Source organism: Meriones unguiculatus, chromosome 1, assembly GCF_030254825.1.
Source record: "Meriones unguiculatus strain TT.TT164.6M chromosome 1, Bangor_MerUng_6.1, whole genome shotgun sequence".
NCBI lineage: Eukaryota > Metazoa > Chordata > Mammalia > Rodentia > Muridae > Meriones > Meriones unguiculatus.
Genome location: NC_083349.1, coordinates 59,462,632 through 59,483,104, shown reverse-complemented (window position 1 = coordinate 59,483,104; position 20,473 = coordinate 59,462,632). Strand labels below are relative to the sequence as shown.

The window sequence follows — 20,473 nt, the reverse complement described above, 5'->3', positions numbered from 1 at the left end:
CCTCCTCACTGCCTCCGGGGTCGTCCCTCCGCCTCAGGAGCTCCACGCTCCCGCCCCGAGCTTCGCGTCACCACTCCACTTTCTACTCTTCCGCCCGCAACGTGGGTCGCCAGCACGCGCCTCTCGCCGTGACCTCGGAAGCAAAACTCTCCCGGGCGTCCACGGTCCCAGAACCGGAAGTCGCTGCTCAGCCCCGCCCTCCAGCTCACCTTCCGGACGACCGAGAGGTAGCCATGACTGCGCGCGGGACTGCGAGCCGCTTTCTGACCAGCGTCCTCCATAACGGGCTTGGTCGCTACGTGCAGCAGCTGCAGCGCCTCAGCCTCAGCCTCAGCCGGGATGCGCCCTCGTCCCGCGGCGCCAGGTGAGGCACGCGGAAGCGGGAAGGCCGGAGTGGAGGCGGGGATCGGAGGGACCGGGTCCCGGCCGCCCTACTCACCTTTGCTGGGTCTCGCAGGGAGTTCGTGGAACGCGAAGTGACGGACTTCGCCCGACGGAACCCTGGGGTTGTAATATACGTGAACCCGCGCCCGTGCGCGGTGCCCAGAATAGTGGCCGAATACCGTGAGTGAGGCCGGGCTAGGGCGGGAGGGCGGAATCCCGGATTGCCGGCCGGGTTGTACTTGTTTGACTTCCGACCTGGCCGCTTCCGCTCATTTCCTCGTCCCTCTGCCAGTTAACGGGGCCGTACGCGAGGAAAGCATCAACGGCAAGTCGGTGGAGGAGATCACGTCGCTGGTGCAGAAGCTGGCTGAGCAGTCCGGCTTGGAGGTGATCCGCATCCGCAAGCCCTTCCACACGGATAACCCTAGCATCCAAGGCCAGTGGCACCCCTTCACCAACAAACGGACAGCCCCCCGCGGGCTGCGGCCCAGAGAACTCCAGGCTCCTGCTCCAGCTTCGGTACATGCACAGTGAAGAAGCAGATTTTGGGGCCGTGAAAGTGATAGGATTGGTTCCTCTTTCGGATTTCAAGCCTGGGCAAATAGGTGGAGCCTGCTGAAGGGGCCGTGGCCTGAGAGAAGGAAGAGCTGTTTCCATTGCCCACTACTAGGTACCTTGTGAATACCCTAATTCAGATTCAGTCCGCCTCCTCGCAAGCAGAGATGTGAGAAAACTCACGTGTTGTAAAGGGACTTTGTTTTCTAAAATCCAAATAATGATTTCAAAACAGTGAAGGATCTTGAGGCTGTCTCCTGAAGGACTTGTGATGTCTTGTTGCTCTTGCTGTGGCCTGGCATTGGGCAAGGCACCTTATATTTGTCAGTGTTTTGTGCGGACGGATTTAATCCCAGCACTCAGGAAGCAGAGACAGGCAGATCTCGATGAGTTCGAGGCCAGCCTAGTCTCAATGAGAGTCCAGGAGAACCAGTGCTACACAGAGAAACCCTGTTAAACCAAAAAGAAAGAAGGGAGGGAGGGAGGCCCAGCTAGACCTCAGTGAAAGAAAGAAAAAAGAAAACCAAGGTGGTTCTCAGTGGCAGCACACTCCTTTAGTCACAGCGCGTGGTTGGCAGAGGCAGGTGAATGCCTGGGCTACAGAGTGAGTTCTGGGACAGCCAGGGAAACTGAGGTCATTAAACTTAACTGAGACCATGCTTGAAGCCTGATTTGTTTGTTTATTTATTTATTTATCATGTTTATGGGTATTTTGCCTTGCGTGTATGTCTGTGTATCAATTGCATGCATTGCCCATGGAGGTAAGAAGACAGTCGTAGGGCTACACGGAACTGGAGTTACAGACAGTTGTGAGTTGCCAGGTGGGTGCTGGGAATTGAGCCTGTGTCTTCTGAAAGAGCAGCTAATGCTCTTAACCACCCTCGCATCTCTCCAGCCCCTCAGAAAAATACACTTCAAAATGTGTACCTTTCAAAATAGCATCTCACTATGTAGCTCTGGCTGTCCTGGAACTATATGTACACCAGGTTGGCCTCAAACTCACAGAGACCTGTCTGACTCCCAAGTGCTGGGACTATAGCGTGCAACACTGTATCTGGCGCAAAATGTGTGCATATTTTAAGCATGCACACTTTTGATTCTAAAAGGAGAAGCAGAACATAAGACCTTTCAGTGGTTAGTGTCAAAGGCGATGTGACTTAAGTTCTCAGAGCAAGTCCCAGATCACAAACTTCATTTAGTCCTAACTGCACTCCTACCCCAAAATTCTTTACACAAAAATGAACCCATGTCCTTCCCTGGATCAAGGAATGGGAAGTGCTGAAAAGCTTAGGGAAGAGCACAAGGACTGGCAAGAAGTATCTTCCAGGCTTTAAACAAGGCAGGGGGGAACTAGAGAGATGGCTCAGGTTAAGAGTACTGGCTGCTCTTCCAGAGGACTCAGGTTCAATCTCAGAACCCACATGGCAACCAACAACAGTTCCCGGGGACTTGACGCTCCTGGTGTCTGAGGACATCAGACAAAGGGAGGGTACCACAGAAGGGAAAGGCCTTGGTGTGATGGTATAATTTTAATGACCAGCATTCAAAAGGCAGAGGCAGCCAGGTAGATGAGTTCAAGGCTTGCCTATTTTATGTAGAGGGTTCCAGGCCATCCAGGGCAACTTAGTGAGACCATGTCTTTAAAAAAGAGAGGGGCTGGAGAGGTGGCTCAGAGGTTAAGAGCTCTTCTGCTGGCTGCTCTTCCAGAGGTCCTGAGTTCATTTCCCAGCAACCACATGGTGGCTCATAACCATCTACAATGAGATCTGGTGCCCTCTTCTGGGTTGCAGACAGAACACCATGTAATAAATGAATAAATCTTCGAAGAAATAATAATAAAATAAAGAGAAAGGCAGGGCTGGGGAGATGGTTCAGTAGGTAAAGACAGCCACTGCCAAGCCTCACAACCTGAGTTTGATCCCCAGGATTCATAGTGGAAAAAACAAACAGATTGTCCCAAGTTGCCCTCTGACCCCCACATACACAATTTTTTTTTTTTTTTTTTTTTAAGCAAGGGGCTGGTATGCTAGTGTATATCAGTAGTTCGCATATCCAGGATGAGGCAAGGAGGATCACTTGAATCCAGGAGTTTGTGACCAGCCTGAGCAGCAGTGGCTCACTATCTGAAAGAAAAAGCCAAAGGAAGACCAGGAATAAAAAGCGGGGGTCTTGTATATTCGTCACCCTCATCATTAGCAATGAGTAAGACAAGCCTTAGCCAATGGCTCTATGCCTGCCCAGCTCAGCAAGGGCAGATGCAGGGGATCTTACTCCTTGTGTAAATGACATTTCTGGGGTACCTCCATAGGCCAGAAACCTGTCCCAGATAAGCCAGTCTAGACCAAGCAGACACTTAAAGCTGTGGGGAAAGAGGGTGTTTATTAACCATCAGCAGGAGCAGTGCCCAGGCTCCCTGTTCCATCACATGCCTTCTCCACCCACCTGGGTGATGAGTGGGGGGCAATCCTGAAGAAGTACAGCCATTCTCACAATAAATACATTCACTGTGGGGTGAAGGTGGGAGAGGGATGGGTGAAGGGCAGTAAAAACTCGTGGGGCTCCACGTTCTCAGCTATAAAAATAACAGTCATCCTCACCCAAAGGGAATGGGAGAGCTCAGTCAGGGTTGATTGTCCCATATGGGCCTGGAGACGTGGGAGGCCCTTGGACCTTGAAAGTGCCCTGGTGAGGTAGGACAGGAGTGGGAGCCAAGCATCCAAACTCCCAGCCTCTGCCCTTTGCATAGTTCCAGGAATGGGCTTCATGTGCCAGGTGAGATACCAGATCACTTCCCCCTGCTCTGGCCTAGGAGGAGCAATTGCTTGGTCCCTAAGAGGGAGGCTGGCTCATAATGCAGTGTTGGTCACTTGTCCTATTTCTGTTGTGAGGACAGCTAAACAGGAAGGGAAATCTCCCTTTGAAATATCCATGGACCAAACCTAGCAGACACAGGTCTGACTACGGCAGCAAGGGGAGGTTCCGAATGTGCATGTGGGTGGAAATGGAAGCACAATATGGGTGTGTCACCACATGTGCATGGGAAGAGGACATGCCTGGAGCTCTGGCACCCTTGCATGTGAATGAGGGGATGGGGAGGCTGGCTCACAAGAGCTACACAGGAAGGGAGAAGGGGGTGATGCTTCTTACCTCCCAGGCTGGCCTGCTCCCAGTCTCCTGCCAGAGGATTACCACATGGGGTGGAGACTGGAAAGGTGATGGGAAGGTGACATTGGAAGGGTAACCACTTAGGAGGGATGGATGCACCAGGAGGGGGAGGGGCACTGCAGCCCAGCTGACAAACACTCTCCATGTGCACAATGTGCTCGTAAGCAGGTGGCCGGTAGAGAGGTCTCGGTCTGGATTCAGGACTGCCCAGCGCACAGCTGTGCTGAAGATGGTGACATTGAGGCCATCTGGACCTGCAGAGCCCTACCTGAGAAGAAGAGGAAGGCTGGGTAGATAACGGGCCAAGAAGACAGTCCTCTCCTCCCAAGCTTTTAGGTCGGGGTCCTGAGGGAGCACCTACCTTTGAGGAGCACCGGTGGGCCTGGGCTGCTCACATGTATGTCTTGGAGACTGAAGAGGGGACTTTGGCTAACCATGACTCTGGCCAGCCCTACAGAGACATCAAAAAAGCTGGAAGAAGGGCATGGAGTTGGGAGCATGAAGGAGGGAGGCTGTGTTGGGGAGGCGGTGGCCCAGCCTGGGGCAGAGAGGCTGCCTTGGAAGAGCATCTTTTGGGGGAGGCCCGGCTCAGACAGAACTCTCATCCAGCTGCTCTACAAGCTGGGTATGCTTCCTCTTCTCCAGGATGCGGCTGAGCTCCTCTGCGAAGGAGCAGGGTCCGGCCGGCACTCCATTGTTGCTCTGCCTCAGGAGCACGTAGCTGTTGCCATTCATCCTTCGCAGACGGCTGGGCAGTGCCACCAGCCCGTTGGTCAGCTCAGCCGGTGGGGGTGGGGGTGGTGGCGGTGGTGGGGCTGGGGCTCCTTCCCCAGGGATGATCTGGAGGCAGCCACTCTCCAGACCTCCAGCTCCCTCCCCGTCATCACCTTCGTCTTCCTCTCCAGGACACTGGCCTGAGACTGTCTGCAGCTGCACAGCTGAGCCCCCTGCCCGGCCAGCCCGACCCAATGAGTATTTCCGTCTGCGACCTCGTCTGCCTCCTCGCAGACAAGCCACATAGAGGAGGGAAAAGGCCAGAATGAGGCAGAGGCCACCAAGTATAGCAATGGCCACCACGTAGAACAGCCTCATGTCCTGTGCCAGCTGTGCCCCGGCTGTGGCAGGGGCTTGTGGAGCTGGGGCGGGGGTGGCTGGACGGACAGTGAGGCTGTAGGAAGCCAGCAGCATACGGAGGCCGTTCTCCTCAGCATAGCAGCCATAGATGCCACTGTGCTCCAGTTGAGTGTCTGTCACCAGCAGCCCATCCACCCCCACGCGGTAGCCATCCAGCCCATCACTCAGGCTCTTGCTCCCATTGAGTAGCCACAAAGCTCGGGCCAGGTTAGATGGCTGGTCACAGGGCAGGAGGACGTCATCACCCCGGAGCACAGAGCGGGTCTTCAGTGGCGGTGGTGGTCCTGCAGAGGACAGAGGAGGAAAGATCAGTATCTGCCCATCCCAGACAGCATTGGAAATGGCAAGATAGCAGACAGCTAACTTCCTGGCTGTCTAGAAGCACCAAGTCTAGAATTGGTGACAGCTAAGCAAGCCTGTGGGTGCAGGCTTCCCAGGGGCACACTGGCCCTTCCTAGGAAGTAGGCGGTGGCAGTGTCGCCTGTAGCTCCTCTCCCCTGGGCTTCAGTTCCCACCAGTTACCAAGGACTCCTAATCTTACCTTCAGCACAGCTGCTTTTCCTGAACACACAGACTTGAATGTGCTGAGCATCTTGCTCAGGCCAAAACCTCATCCATAACCACACCAGGTCCTGTCTTTGAATTGCTACCACCAAACAGCTGCTCAGCAGTTAGCATCAGGAACCCGGGAGGCTCCCTTGCCTCCCTTCCTCATCTTTATGTCCACCCTCACGAGACTCTCAGAGCTGTTCGCTTCTCTCCTTCCATGGCTGCCTGCCCTCTAGGGCCCTCATTCACTCTTTTCTTGCAACTACAGGTGATCCCTTGAAAACACAAATCTAGACTGAGGAGATCAGTCAGTGAGTGTAAGTGCTTGCTCCAAGCTTGACAACCTGAATTCAATCCCTGGGATCCCACATGTAGGAAGGAGAAAAGCAACTCCCATAAGGTATTTTACATGTGCACATCCTTATCACACACATATGCTTGTGAGCAAAATAAAATTTTAAAAATCTGAATACAGGAGCTGGAGAGATGGTTCAGTGGTTAGAGCAGCTGTTGCCCTTGCAGAGGACCTGAGTTTGGCTCCCAGCACCCACATGCTGGTTCACAGACATCCATTATTCCGGTTCCAGGGAATGCAACACTCTCATCTTCCTTCCATGGACACCAGTCATGCATGTAGTTCACATACATATATGCAGGCAAAATGTACTCATAAAATATATATATTTTTTTAATTTAAAAATACAGGGCTGGCAAGTGGAGGCACATGCCTTTAATCCTGTCACTCAGGAGGCAGAGGCAGGCAGATCTCTTTTAGTTTGAGGCCAGTCTGGTCTATAGAATGAGTTTGAGGACAGCCAGGACTACACAGAAAACACTGCCTCAAAAAAAAAATATTGTTTTAATACAAATCCAATCATGCTACTCCTTAGTATAAAACTCTTCAGAGGTTTTCCTCTTGCTTTTCATGTAAGGACCAAAACTGTGGACATGGACGCTGCTCACCCCTCTAGTCTTTTCCCCTGAGCTCCCTCATCCTGCTGACCCCCTGCCTGAGTGTCATCACCCCTCCCATGCCCTCCACCTGCCTGGTTAGCTGGGACATGGCTCAGCTCAGTGAGCAAAAGCACAAACTTGAATCCAACTGCTTCAGGCCAGGCTGATTCTGCCTCTGCTGCTTGGCAGCTGAGTTACCATGAACAGTTTCCTTATATTCCCTGGGCCTCCGAGGGGACCCTCATGGGAACAACAGTGGTGCCTCTCATGGAGTATCACGAGAATAAACGCATGGGGGTATTGGGCTCGGCACGTAAGTTCTCAGTGCACGCTAACTCTGATTACTGACTTCAGTTCTTCCTTCAGAGACCAGCTCTGCTACATGATGTTTGTTTAGAGAAAAACACATCCTTCTGCACCTTGTTGCAGCTGCAATTATTAATAATTACAGTTTTTTGTGTTTACATCCCCCCCATGACTTAGGCATATGCTTTACATGTGATCATATAACCATAACTAACTTGTTAACTGCCCCCAACATATTTGCGTGTGTGTGTCACGTGCTTGCACACATGTTGTGTGTTATTGGAGAACAAATCCAGGACCTGCCTTTACACCAGCCATGAGCTACCCCCAATGCACTGCACCCCCACCTGTCTCCAAGTCTTGGGCCTATTTCCTCACTTACACTGTATTTGAGAAATAAGCATCCGCTGAGCACTTACCCTGTGCTGGGTCAACCTCTCCAAAACCACAGAAGCACATAACCTCAGCATCCACACAGGTCCACGAGTTCCACCTACCTGTATCCCTGCTGTCCTCACAGCCTCGATTTCCTCTCTCTATGTCCTGTATCAGTGCTGTCCTGGGGACAGAAAATCAAGAATCATGAACAGACGGATAGCAGGGTAACTGACATCAGTGCCCATCCCTACTCCCAGCCTCTACCCTGGAACCTGTTGGCTATGGTGGTGGCCACCATGCAGGCCTGGGTGCTGGAGTCCCAGCCACAGTAGGGGTCCCGTGCCAGGATGCAGCCGTAGCAGGAACGGTAGCGTGAACAGCCGGACAGAGGGAACTGGATGACTCCGCTAGCAGCCCCGACATACAGGCTGTGCTGGAACCAGAGGGGATAGCTGGTCAGCGGCCCCCAAGGGGAGGCTTCCTCTCAACCTCCCCAGTCCCCTTCTGTTATATTGACACCAGAAGTCAGGTCTACCTGCATCGGAGAGATAACTAGACTGTCCACAGCCTGGGGCTCTCTGAACACTTGTATCTCTTCGATAATGTGCATCCCAGAGCCCAGGACTACAGCCTTGTGGATCCAGCCATCAGCTGATGTAGAAAGGACACAAGTCAGAACCCGCCAGTGTGATATGCTCTCGGTACCCGACAGGAGGCCTAATGGGAACAGCTCAGGAATCAGAAGATGAGGGACACAGAATCAGCCACCAGCAGTGGCTTCCTCAAGACACAGGGCACCCCAGGCCAACATGGCAGGAACTGCCGTGTTCAGGGGCATCAGTAAGCAAGGCCATTAGGGATGAGGGATTTGGGTCAGATGCACCTGTGCCCAGAAAGAGCAGGTCATAGGTGGGTCCAGCAGGCGTGCTGACGTGTGTTCCTGTGAGTTGTGTGTAGCGTACATTACGCTTCAGCAGCAGGGGCCGCCCACGTGTGGGCACCACAGGCCGAGCCATCAGTGGATGCAACTTCACAAAATCCAGAACCAGGGATGGCAAGTCTTGGGATGAGTTGTAGCCTCGACTGCGCAACGAATCTGTGATGCACTGGGTTGGGGGATGGGTGGTGAGCCTCCGGGCTTCACCACCTGCCTTCCCACCCAGGGCTTTGTCTGCTCAACGTAGGCTCCAGGCCTGGGTGCTCACCGAGCCAGGCCTGGGGTCAGGCACCCCACCCTCATAGCGGCCCCAGCGCCGGGCACCATCCTGGTACTCCATGAAGGGGCCTGTGAAGACAGCCTGCATCTCAGCCAGGTCATAGCGGCAGATGGCTGAAGCCTCCAGGGTCTTCCTAGGAATGAGACATCGGAGACGACTGAGGGGAGGCTACGCCCACCCCATGCTCCATCTGGAGCCACTGTTACCACCATGGTCCATCTCCACTGTAGGCCCATGGGCCCGTCTTGTGCAACAGTGGGTCACAGTGCCCTCTGGCCTTAGGAAAGTTTGACCTCCTTTTGCAGAGAGCCCTTCCCCAGCTCATCTCCGACCTCAGCTCCAGCCCTTAAAGCTCTCGGCTCCTTTCCTTTCCCACCCGCCCCGCGCTTACCACTGTGTTGTCAGTGCGAAGACTGCATAGAAGTGTGTGTGGGCCGACGAGTCGGCATCCAGGCTGCAGACGCCCCGCAGCATCTCATACTGTGGAATGTGGCAGATGAGCCGAGCCTTCAGGAAGGATGTCCACTTCTTCTGGAGGATCTTTTTCCCTCCCAGATCTCCCTGGGGAGGTGGGGACACAGGATCAGGACCAGAGGTCTATAGCCTCTCCCCACACCCTGCCTTCATCATCCGCACCTTGCACACGCGGGCGACTCTGGCTACACGGTGGCTGCTGCGCCCCTGACTGAAGCTGCTGGAGCCTTCCTCACGTTCCATGAAGAAGAAGTAAATCTTGTCATCGTCACCCACTGCACTGGCCTTGCTCTCCCGAACCAGCACAGAGAACACAAACTCAGCATCTGCGGGTTGAGTATTTGGGTGGCTTATGGAACAGGCTGAGCCCTCTCCCGAAGCCACGCCCCTTCCCCAGCCACGCCCATTCCCTCAGCCTCCTTCCATAGTACGCAGGTGTGGACCGGACAGGCCCACCTGGAGAGTTGGGAATGGGACGGTCAGCTACCCAAAGGAATAAATAACAAGAAGTAGACCCCTACCCCCCATCCTCCTAACCATTGAGCCAGTGCATGGGTGCCTCCTCAGTTCTCAGAGAGTGTGGGTGGCGGCTCCGACGGATGTCAGGAATGCTCCGGAATTCATACCGTGTGGCTGTGTAGAGGCCTCCATCTGGGGCAGGGACATCCAGTCATGAGATACATGTCATGTGCCTTAGAGAACATGGTATGCACAAATGGCAAGTCCTAGCAATAGGATCCACATTCAGATCATAGCATTCTCAGCCCAGGACTGGTGGCAGGACTGCCTCTGCTCACCGATGATGAGGCCTGTGAAGCCACGGGCTGGGTCATAAGGACATTTCTCCTTTCCCTCCTCGAAGCTAGTAGGCAAGATGAAGGCCTCAGCATCCTGAAGAACAAGGGTCTCAATCAGTCAATGGTCCTGAGGACAGGTAAGGGCTGCAGCCCAGAGTTAGGTCAGTCTGGGGTCAGCAGTCAGGGCTCGGGGCAGCGGGACTCACGATGGCTGCACAGAGGGGCTGGAAGGCGTGAGTCCCACACGCATAGAAGTGGGTGGCGTTGAGCCGCTGTAGGAACCGCACGTGGTTGAAACACTCCGTCTGCGGACAAAGGAAGGCAGCGCTGTAAGCCCTCTGCCCGGACACAAGCCACCTCTATCAGTCTAACCTTGCAGTCTGACTCTTGCCCCCACCCATAGGACATACTTTCCAAGATGTCTCTGATGACCTGACTCCTCTCTTCCAGCTTCTCCCGTGTCTGTGTCTCCTGCAGTCCCTCCACTTACCCTTCAAGGGTCATCGGAGCTCAAAGATGGAGAAGCTTTTCAGGAGAATGGGGGCTTGCCATGAGTTCAAAAATTACTTTTGAGGAATGCTGCCTGCCCTCTAATCCTGGAACTCTCACAAATCCCAACTCTCTCTCTTTCTGTCGCCTCACAAACAATGTCAACCATACACTGTCTTAAAGCAAGCTCCCACTTTCCCTGACCCAAATCTTCCCTCTTAAACCTGTCTATCCAGTCTTTCCCACCTCAACCTGGATCTGCCTTGCTCTCGTCCAGAAGCATCTTTGCTGCCACCCACTCTCTTTGCCCCCATATCCGGTCCCACTCCGTGAGTCATTGTGCCAAGTGGTTCTTGGTTCTTGAACGTAGCCCACGTCACTAGTCTCATCCAGCACAGATAACCATCAGCTCTTCCTTCCCTCTAGTGCCCACCTGACCCCCTCCTAACCTGCTCTGCTACTCCTTATGACAACTGTTTACTCAGGGAGTGAGAGGTGCTCGAAGAGAGCACAATTCAAATAGCACAGGGGCATGTGTTGTCATCAGCCTGTCAAGCGTTCCTGTCTCCCAGGTGGCCTCAGAAGGGGACCGTGGACGCCATGTCCAAAGTCTCCTTCCAGAGGCATTCTATCTGTCAACACCCTCTTGCCCCCATCCCATCCACTTTCCAAAGCCACAGATGTAAAGCAGACCGTGCCAGCGGCTCACCAGTGCTCTGAACACACAGTCTCACAGGGCCTGGCCTTGCCTCTGTCTGTTCAACTCCATCTCCTGCAGCCACACTGGCTTGCTCCGTCCTTCGGGCGCCCTAGGCTGCTGTCCAAGTCTCTTTGCTCATCCTCCTGTCTGTGACCCAGAGCTTGAATCCACGGAAGACTCCTTATTTCTGCTTACTCTGTCACCCGCTGAGACATCCTCTATGTCTGTTCCCCGTATCAGCCTGCTCGGGCTTTCTTCCTATTCCCCCCCCCCCCAGGATGCCCCAAACTTTCTGCCTGTCTCTAGACTCAGTCTATTTTCATTCATCTGGCATGCGGGGTGAGACAAACATTCCTCAAGTAGCTCCCTAAGTCAGAAAGAAAAAAAAAAAAGGCACTTTGGGAAGGATTCTGTAGTCAATGAGCTTGGAAAGCAGTCACATCCATCTTTACTGGGCAACTTCTCAGAGCCTTAAGGATGTCGCTGTGCACTGTGGGATGGGAATGTCGCCCCTCCCATTATACTAGATCACTTCAGCTCCTCTGAAAGAGAATGTCCTTCAGGACAATGCTTTGGGAAATGTTCTCTGTACCTTGCTGCTCAAAGTGGTCTGGGAACCAGAGTTATCAGCTTCAGTTGGCTTTCTAGAGCAGCAGTATCTTGAGCCCTTTCCAGACCTACTGGTATGGAGCCTGCGATTCACATATGAAGGCCTCTAAGGCATCAAAGAGCATGGGTGTCACTGTCACAATAAAGTCCAAACCCTCAACTGGGCACTTATTTTATATTATTTTTTTTTATTTTTCAAGACAGGGTTTCTCTCTGTACCTTTAGCTGCCTTGGAACTCGCTCTGTAGACCGGGCTGGCATTGAACTCACAGTGATCTGTCTGCCTCTGCCTCCCTAGTGCTGAGATTAGAGGTCTGTGCCACCACTGCCCAGCCCATTGGGCATTTATGAGATTTTTGTGACCTGGGTTCACCTACCCCACTAGCTCTGTTCATCAACCACAATGCACTGGGGGAGCCTTTGATGGAAAGTCCTGGAGGGCACACCACAGACTCACTGAGTCAGAATCTCTCAGTTGGTGGACCTTGGAATGTATATTGCTTTTATTTTGAGACAAAATCTCATTTATCCCAGGCTAGCCTCAAACTTGTTTTGGGCCAGTGTTTTGCTTGAACTCCTAATCATCTTGGCTCTACCTCCCAACTGCTGGGATCACCACCATGCCAGGGTGAATGTGTACTTTTTGTTTGTCATCTATCTATCTATCTATCTATCTATCTATCTATCTATCTATCTATCACATCCTCAGCCTCCTGAGGGCTGGAAGTACAGTCATATGCTACCATAAATGGCTTGGAATGTATATTTTTATATTTTTGTTTTGTATTTATGTATTTTGTGTGTGTGTGTGTGTGTGTGTGTGTGTGTGTGTTTTCCTATTCTGAGCCATGTTGCTGGTCCAAGAATGTGTATTCTTAAAAAGCTCTCCAACCAGGAGTGGTGGTGCACGCCTTTAAACCTGGCAAATAAATCTCTATTAGTTCAAAGCCAGCCTGGTCTATATAGCGAGGCCAGCTACCGCTACATAGTGAGACTCTGTCTCCAAAAACTCCAAGATAGATAAAATAGCTCTCCAAATGGTTGTTATGTAGCCAGACATGATTCTCTGCCCCATAGAAACCTCACTTCTTAGCTAGAAAGGACTAACACTTGACTAATGTCCCTCCATGAACACCAGGAACCAGGACTGACTAGCATTCCAGCAAGGTCTCATTTTTCCTAACTGGGAAGTGGAGATAATAAAGCTTCACAGCATTATTTTAGAGCTAGATCTGGTTGTCACTTATTAGCAGTCACTTCTTGTTATGATTATAATTTGAGATCCCCCAGGGCGGGGATTAGGATACTGTGACAGGCCAAGCTATAGACCACACGGTGGATGGCTGGGGTAGAAGGGTCACCCTCAGGCCTACCACTCACTGTGGTTCTGCAGCTGGCTGCACATCTGTGGCGCTCCACCTGTGTCCCTCCAATCCTGGCACCCCGGTTGAGGTGGAAGAAGGGAGAGCCGGGGACCGGGCAGCTCACATACCTGGTTGTTTTTCCCTTTCTGATGACACCTGCTTTGCATCTCTGGGGAGGCCTCCCAGCGGATCTAGTGAGAGTAAAGGGAACAGACTGCAATGCTGACCTCAATATCCGCTACCCAGAGAATCCAACAGCACAGGGGAACCTGAAGGGAGGAGGCTGGGGTGGGGTGGGGACACATGACGCCCAGTGATTGAAGTCCCAGGGAGCTGGAGACCCTGTGGCTGGTCCAGGTGCTGGGGGCTGACCTCTTTGTGAGCCCCATCTCCTATGTCACGGGCGCTGAGAGAGAACAGGGCTCCTCGAGCCCCCACCAGCAGCCTCTCGGAAGCCTCCTCCAGCAGCAAGGTTGAATAGTTCTGGGCTGGGCCCTTGAAGTGCCGAATCTGGGAGAGCTCTGGGAACAAGACAGGCAGTGAGCCTCCTGGGGTTTACTTCCTGTCCCCAGCTCCTCTGGCCGCCATAGTCTTTCAAGGTTGGGGGTCTAACCTTCATAGGAGACGGTCATCCGTGGGGTGGCATCCAGCTCTCGGGATGGTCTCCGCAGTGAGGGTCCAGGGACTGCTGTTACTTCAAGGAAGCTGAAGAGGAGGGGCCAGAGCCTCCCCCACATCTTCCTGGGGAAGTTCGGACCAACAAGACCCCAAGGGCAGCCCGGGCCAGAGTCACAGGAGGGGAGGGGTAGAGCAATCACTGGGGTCAAAGTCCAGGTTATGATTACATGGAAGGTCAGGGTCATGAGGCCATGGGGATCAAGGAGTCATGGGGCCATGGAGGATCCTGGAATGGGGGGGACATGGAGCCACAGGGTTGTGTGGCCATGGAATCACAGCTAAGAGGTCAGAGGGAGGGATGGGTCACGTGCCTTTCTGTATCAAATGCAAATTCCATGGAGAGTGGACATTGTAAGGTCCTAGCTGGATTGTAGGCTACTGAAGGGGTCACCTTGCCCCCAACCACAGGGCAAGTTCCAGTTCTCTGTCTGTTCTCTGAAGGAGGAAAAAAAAAAAAAAAAAAAACCAAAACAAATCAAAATCCCTCCAAAATGGAAAGCCTTTGATCTGTGTGTGGGTGGGTGGACGGCATTACCCAGACTCCAGGGGCCACTGAAAGGCAGAGGCCCGACATCCACAGAACTCCCACGCTAGGAAAGACTCGCAGTCATTCATTCTGTCCCTCTCTGCTCTGGGTAGGGGGCTGTGGCAAATGACCTATATAGGACCCTAGACTCGCTTTAACCTATACCATGGTAACAGCCCTCTCCCAGTCAGGAGACTGCTTGGGCCCATCTTGGTAGAGCTATGGTTCTTAGAGAGGCCTGCTCCTCCAGCAGAGCTGCCTGCGGGGGTGCCTTCTGCAGAAAGGCCTGGGCAGAGTCAGTTAATGGGCCTTTGTTAATTTTGTTCTGTTTCCCCTTTGTTTTTTCTTTCCCTTGGCCTGAAAGCTCCCTTTGGAATTTCTCTTTAATTAGACACTTCTCTCTGGCATTTTTCTCCAAGGGGGTGAACATCTCTGCCCTGCCCATGCGAGTCCACACTGCACCCTCTGGCTGAGCAGCTGCACGAGTCCCTACCTGCTAGACCAACCTGCTGGCAGGCAGCACAGGCATGAGGGAGTGGGGCGAGGTGCGGGTATTTGGGTCCCTGAGCCGCACAGGTACCCTGTGCAGGAGACTGCAGTGTGGAAGACCAGTTAGGACTTAAGCAAGGCAGAGGCAGTGAACAACGGGACCGTGAAACCATGGCTACCTTCTGTGGTACGTCTTAAGGACTAATCCCACACTTGAGGTGGAGGTGGCTGATAGACCTCCCTCTTATCTCTGGGGGATTTCTGAAGACTTCCTGGGCTGGGCAAGGTGTGGAGGAGGATGCCTGACCCAGCCAGTCATCAGACAGCCACAGGCAGGGTCAGAGGGTGCCACTGGCCTGTCCTCTTCCTTCTGGGTCAAATATTAACTCTCTGGCCTTAAAGAGAGGGTAGGGATCTGGAGATGGCTAGAGAAATAGCAGGAATTTGGAGGGTTTGTTTAAGAGGTAAAGTTCAGCACGGTCATGAAATGAAGAATGAGAGGGCGAGGAGAGGGAATATGGGAGAGAAGAGGGTCTCTGAACCACAGAAAGAGTGCCCAATGCTTGTTTCAGGGGCTAAGGGAAGGGGAGGTTTTAGGTTCCCGAGCTCTGCCTTCACCTTGAAGGCACACCTGTTTACATCTGGGGCCTCCTATTTGCTCAGCACAGAAGGGTCAGCCCCATGGCTAGGGGAAGTCAGTGCCAAGGATAGGGACGAAGATCAGAGAAACCACTCAGTGTGGAGGGCATGGCATTCATTCTGGGTCACATGAGTCCTAAAGACTGTGACCCTCTTGCACACAGGTATGCATACATGTTCAAGTAGGGCCGAGAACACACATATTTCCAGGAGTCATACACACACACCCCCTCCACAGAAACCTATCAGAAGTGCGTCCACACAGAGGGCCAAGACCACACATAGTAACACGTATCCATAAGGTAGTGTTTACATGCCATCTGTTCAGTGGTTCACACATCCTCAGGTGAACAAGCAGGGCTACATGCACGGCTTTCTATTCAGCAGGAGTGTCTGGTCCACACACATTCGCATAGGGGCATTCACACGAAACTGTCTCTAGTGGGCCAGGCAGAGCGCGCACACACACACTCAAGAGTCCTCGGACGCAGTTCCATCCAGGCAGAGACAAGCACTCATGAAATGCTTTTGCTGCAGGCTTGGTGGCTGCCAGGGTCTGCGGGGGTTAGATGCATGGCAGAGTCCCGTTCCCTTTCCTGAAAGTCTTGGTCATAAGGCCAGCTCTCTCTCTCTCTCTCTCTCTCTCTCTCTCTCTCTCTCTCTCTCTCTCTCTCTGTGTGTGTGTGTGTGTGTGTGGTGTGTGGTTCTGACCTGGGGTGAATTCCTGTAAGAGAGAATGCAAGGGGGGAGGAGGGCCTCGAATTTAGCAAATGAAACGTGGAATGCTATCTTAGCAGCCCTGTTTTTCCCCCACAGTCTGCAGTTCTAGATCTGGGGAACTGGGTTGAAGCCTTCAGCCCCACTTAACCTGTTGGGAGGGCCAGGTTAAAGCACTGGAGGCGGAGCATCCACCCCTCCCCCAGAACTGGAGGGTTCAAGGTTTCCAGTTCACACCCCACACTTCACTCAAGTTTGGGTTCCTTCCCAGGGCCTGCCTGCTGAACTCTGATCATCTTCTGTTATACCCTAGGGTGGAGAAAACTGGGGAGGGGAAGATGCCCCCACCCCCAACAGGATCAATAGACTCTCGACCTTCATCCCTGCTGCCCACCTGCCTGGGGTTAGCGGTATTTCCCTCTGCCCGGTAGGATGGCGGTCTCTCCTGGTTTGAGGGCGCCTCTCCCTCATCTTCCCCTCCCTCCACCGTCCTGGACAGTCCGAGATTCTCTCCTTTGATCAGATCTAACCTCAGCATCTACTGCTGCGGCTCTCGGGGACAAGCTCTCCTTCGATCCTGCCGGACGCCAGGAGACATGACCCAGATCCAGGGGAACACTTCTCTCCACGCGGGTCCCTGCCCCTGTAGGGTCCCCGATTACGCGAAGGCCGGTCTGCGCCCTGTGCGACCCGAGGCCTGGCCCGCGTCCCTCTAGAACCTTTTATGCGGGACCAGGGGTCTCGGCGGTGAAAAAGGCCTGGCCTACCTTGGCGAGTGGAATGGACGTGGACAAGGCTTCGCCCAGCCGCGGCCCCCGGCCCCGCCACCGCCCGCACTCCCCGCCTCCCTCACCTTTGCGCTGGGATCCGGGGCTCATAGAGACAGCGACGTGCGGCTCCGCGGCCCCACAGCACCAGCTGCGGGAGGAAGGGGCCGCGGCCGGAGCGAGGCGGGGTGGAGGCGGAGCCGGGGGTGGGGCGGGGGCCGGAGGCGGGCCGGAGGCGGGGGGTGGGGAAGGGCGCCCGCCCTCCTTCGAGCCCCCCACCACGCACAATAGACAGGATTTGTGGGAGATGCTCGAGGCCCACGGCTCCTGGCGTCCCCTTTCTTCCAGGCTCAGTCGGTCTGGGTACCGTCCGCCCCCTGGTGGGGGCTTCACTACCGAGTCCGCCCTAAAACAGGCTTGGTCCTCCTGCAGGTAGGCTCTGGTCCTAAGACCCTTCCAATTGCCTATTGCAGGGACGCGTAAACCTCGGGTCCCGGAGTCCTGTACTCTGCTCTCTAACCTGCACCTCACTTCTTGCAAAACATGTTTGCCATGCCCTCCTGCCTTTGGCCTAGGGTGTGCAGACGAGGACCACAGTAAAGGCTTCTGCGTAGCTCTTAGTTCCCAGCTCAAGGTGTGTGGTTTCTCTTCTCCCCGTCCCCCTGCCACCTCCCCCCGCCCCGCCCCGGCTCCCCACCTCTTGTCAGGCTCTTCAGCTTGAGGGCTGAGTGGGTGAGATGGGGTCCTGGAGGGATGAAGGGACAGCACATAGAAAATGCTCTTTATGCATAAGTAAGCCTTGACCGTATGCACGGGTTCAATCAACAGATCTCAGTCCAAAGCCAGGCTCACCTCAGGATTGCGTTTCTCATTTTCAATCGTCATTTTTATCTCCAAACTTTGAATGTTCCCAGGCAACCAAACAGTCTGTGCTTGCCAGGTTCAATCTCCTTCTCCCACTCCTTTTAGGGTGGTCTTCCCTGAAATACTCAGCTTCTCCTCCTTCCCAACGGCCATTAGAGTGAATATAGCGCTAAGGTTGTGGCTCAAGGTGTAGTACTTGCCTAGCCTGCTGGTCACTGTGATTTTATCCCCAGCACCACAAACAAACAAACAAACAAACAAACAAACAAATCCGCAGTGAGCTCAGCCTTAATCCTAGTGAAACCTGACCTCTGCCCATGAACCCCACCAAAAAACCAACCAAACCAAACCAAACAAACAAAAAACAGCAGTGATGGGCAAAGAGGACCAGATGAGAGCCTGAAAAACACACCCTTCCTTGCATGTGAGTAGGCTTCTAGTGGCATATTAAACTGATGAAAGAGAGCCTGGGAAGAGACTTCATTTCTCTCCCAGGATTCTCCAAAGCTCATACAGTTTGGCACTCGATCTCATACAATCTGAGTTTGGGCTGTGTGTGTGGCTGCAGACTGCTAGACAGAAGGGCCCAGATCACACTTCCACCCCCTGTCAGAATGTTTCCTGGCACTCTGCAAACAGGAGAGTGTGTGGGGGGTGGTGGAGCATGGTAGAGTGGGAGAAATGCTTACATTAAAAAGTGCACACACGTTAGACATGCATTTATTTTGTATGAGCATGCATGCTTGCACGTATGTCGCCACCCAAGTGTAGTTGTCCAGAGGATAAATTGCAGGGAGTCTACTGTTTCCAGCATGTAGGTAGGGCCTAGGTATCAGACTCGGAGGTTGTCAGGCTTAGTAGTGACAGACACATTTTATCTGCCAGGCTCTTTCACCTGGCCAAGCCAAACACAAGCTTAATACACTGCCCTGATTGACTAATTCTTCTTCCCTTCCTTCTCCTTTCTTCATCTGCTCCTCCTCCTTCTTTGAGACAGGGTTTCTTTGTGTAGCCTTGGCTGTCCTGGATTCACCTTGTAGACCAGGCTGACCTCAACCTCACAGAGATTTGCCTGCCTCTGCCTCCCAGAGTGCTGGGATTAAAGGCGTGCTCCACCACACCCAACTCCTGGTTGACTTTTTTTTGTGTGTGTGATCCCATCCCATTCTGAGGAATTAGTTTCATTTTATAGCTGGGAAAACAGGTTCTAAGCAGGTTGTAATGTGCTTTGTAATCTGTTTATGGAGTTTATGGAGGACGGGGTTGGAGAAGTCTGAGAAGGCTGAGCCAGGCAAGCCTGGGAAAAATGACTAGAACTTGTTTGGTGGAAGAAGAGAAAGGACATACAAAAGGTTGATGAGTTTGATCTGGCAAGACAGGAGGGTTCTTTGTGGAAGACAGAGGGCTAGAAGTCAGCTGATATCTTGGAAAGACTTCAAAAGAGCTGAGGGCAGCTTCAGTGCAGCTTGAATCAAGACAAGGCTAAAGGGCCTCTGTGGGCTTTATGGGAAAGCAGATTGGAAGGAAGAGGACAGACTGCCAGCCCTAGCACCTGGCACTATGGAGAGACTTCAGGGACCACCAGGCTACGAAGTCTGGCTCCCCAAGTTCACACTTGCAGTGTTGACTCCTCATCCCTCAGGAGGAAGTAACCAGGCCAGTGTGGCAGGTTCTGTGGCTCACTGAGTTGGAGGAAGCTAAGGAAGTCTTCAGTGGATGTGTGAAGGGTAAAGTCCTGAGTGACAAATCAAGGACCCCGATACCTCAGAGGGTCCTGGGTGACCCGAGCCTTCAGCTGGTTCGTGTGGATGTTGGGAGTTTGTGCAAATACAATAGTATGTGCAAATACAATAGTATGTGCAACTAAGAGCGTCATAAGAATGATTTTCCAGGGTTGGAGAGATGGCTCAGAGGGTAAGATCACTGCTTGCTCTCCCAGAGGTTGAGTTCAATTCCCAGCAACCACATGGTGGCTCGTAACCATCTATACTAGAATCTGATGCCCTGTTCTGGCTTTGCAGGTGTACATATAGCAGTAGAACATTCATACATATAAAATAAATAAATCTTAAAAAAAAAAAGAGTGAAGTTTGTGTTCTCCAAAGAATTCCAAATGGCATCCTCACACAGCTGCCCTGGGAAGCAGCTGGCGGTGTCCAGGATGACTTATGCCCCACTCAACAAATGACCTGCTGTGTCTCTATATTAGAACTAATTGCTTTTTATTTTGAGACAAGATCTTATAGAGGAGGCTGATCTTGAAATTGTTGCATAGCTGAAAGTGACTTTGAACTGACCCTCCTGCCTCCACTACTGAGCTCAAAGCTTTGTCCCACCAAACCTGTTTAGTGCTTATTTGTTGTGATCCAAGTCTCTCTTTCACAGTAAAGAATTTTCCTCTTGCCAGCTTGATTGGTAGGGAATAGAAATGTCTGTTAAAGGGAGGATCCTATAGAAAGGTAGGATTGAACTCATGATCTCTGGAAAAGCAGCCAGTTTTTTTAAAGCTCTGATCCATCTCTCCAGGCCCAACAGTGCTCTTAACTGCTGAGCCATGGCTTCAGACCCTACAACTTCACTTTTGTTCAGACGGTCTCCCCGCTCTGGTATAAGATAAAGTGGCCCTGGTGTCCACAGCACCTCGGGGCTGCTGTGGTTCTAGGGTTGACACACAGAAGTTAACTCTGTGTTGGTGACCTAGGAAGAGGAAGCATATAA

General features: G+C 52.9%; 2 protein-coding genes across 4 annotated transcripts; one reads left to right on the top strand and one right to left on the bottom strand.

The window, feature by feature from the left end:
- The first annotated feature begins 227 nt into the window (after positions 1-227).
- Mrpl43 (mitochondrial ribosomal protein L43) lies at positions 228-1,598 on the top strand. Its single transcript, XM_021649737.2, has 3 exons — positions 228-364; positions 458-564; positions 677-1,598. The coding sequence occupies exons 1-3, from the start codon at positions 234-236 to the stop codon at positions 916-918; spliced, it is 480 nt and encodes a 159-aa protein (XP_021505412.1). The 5' UTR covers positions 228-233; the 3' UTR covers positions 919-1,598.
- Positions 1,599-3,299: 1,701 nt separating this feature from the next.
- On the bottom strand, positions 3,300-17,100 carry Sema4g (semaphorin 4G). Of its 3 annotated transcripts, none has more exons than XM_060390342.1 (16): positions 16,978-17,100; positions 13,689-14,188; positions 13,448-13,596; positions 13,204-13,266; positions 10,120-10,218; positions 9,914-10,007; positions 9,654-9,767; positions 9,279-9,442; positions 9,034-9,203; positions 8,631-8,775; positions 8,309-8,531; positions 7,961-8,076; positions 7,698-7,858; positions 7,545-7,606; positions 4,466-5,522; positions 3,300-4,372 (listed from the first exon to the last, which is right to left on the bottom strand). In XM_060390342.1, the coding sequence occupies exons 2-15, from the start codon at positions 13,936-13,938 to the stop codon at positions 4,693-4,695; spliced, it is 2,640 nt and encodes an 879-aa protein (XP_060246325.1). In that variant the 5' UTR covers positions 13,939-14,188; positions 16,978-17,100; the 3' UTR covers positions 3,300-4,372; positions 4,466-4,692. The 3 variants fall into 3 exon arrangements, with proteins under 3 accessions (XP_060246325.1, XP_060246329.1, XP_060246337.1); XM_060390346.1 differs by having other exon boundaries at positions 16,892-17,025; XM_060390354.1 differs by lacking the exon at positions 16,978-17,100 and adding an exon at positions 16,519-16,740.
- Between the last annotated feature and the right edge of the window lie 3,373 nt (positions 17,101-20,473).

Coding starts and splice junctions, on each gene's coding strand:
- Mrpl43 (XM_021649737.2), top strand. CDS start 234: ATGACTGCGCGCGGGACTGCGAGCCGCTTTCTGACCAGCGTCCTCCAT. Junction 365..457: donor CCCTCGTCCCGCGGCGCCAG/GTGAGGCACGCG, acceptor TGGGTCTCGCAG/GGAGTTCGTGGAACGCGAAG. Junction 565..676: donor CAGAATAGTGGCCGAATACC/GTGAGTGAGGCC, acceptor TCCCTCTGCCAG/TTAACGGGGCCGTACGCGAG.
- Sema4g (XM_060390342.1), bottom strand. CDS start 13,938: ATGACCCTGACCTTCCATGTAATCATAACCTGGACTTTGACCCCAGTG. Junction 13,267..13,447: donor GAGATGGGGCTCACAAAGAG/GTCAGCCCCCAG, acceptor TACTCTCACTAG/ATCCGCTGGGAGGCCTCCCC. Junction 9,443..9,653: donor ACCCATGCACTGGCTCAATG/GTTAGGAGGATG, acceptor CTCAACCCGCAG/ATGCTGAGTTTGTGTTCTCT.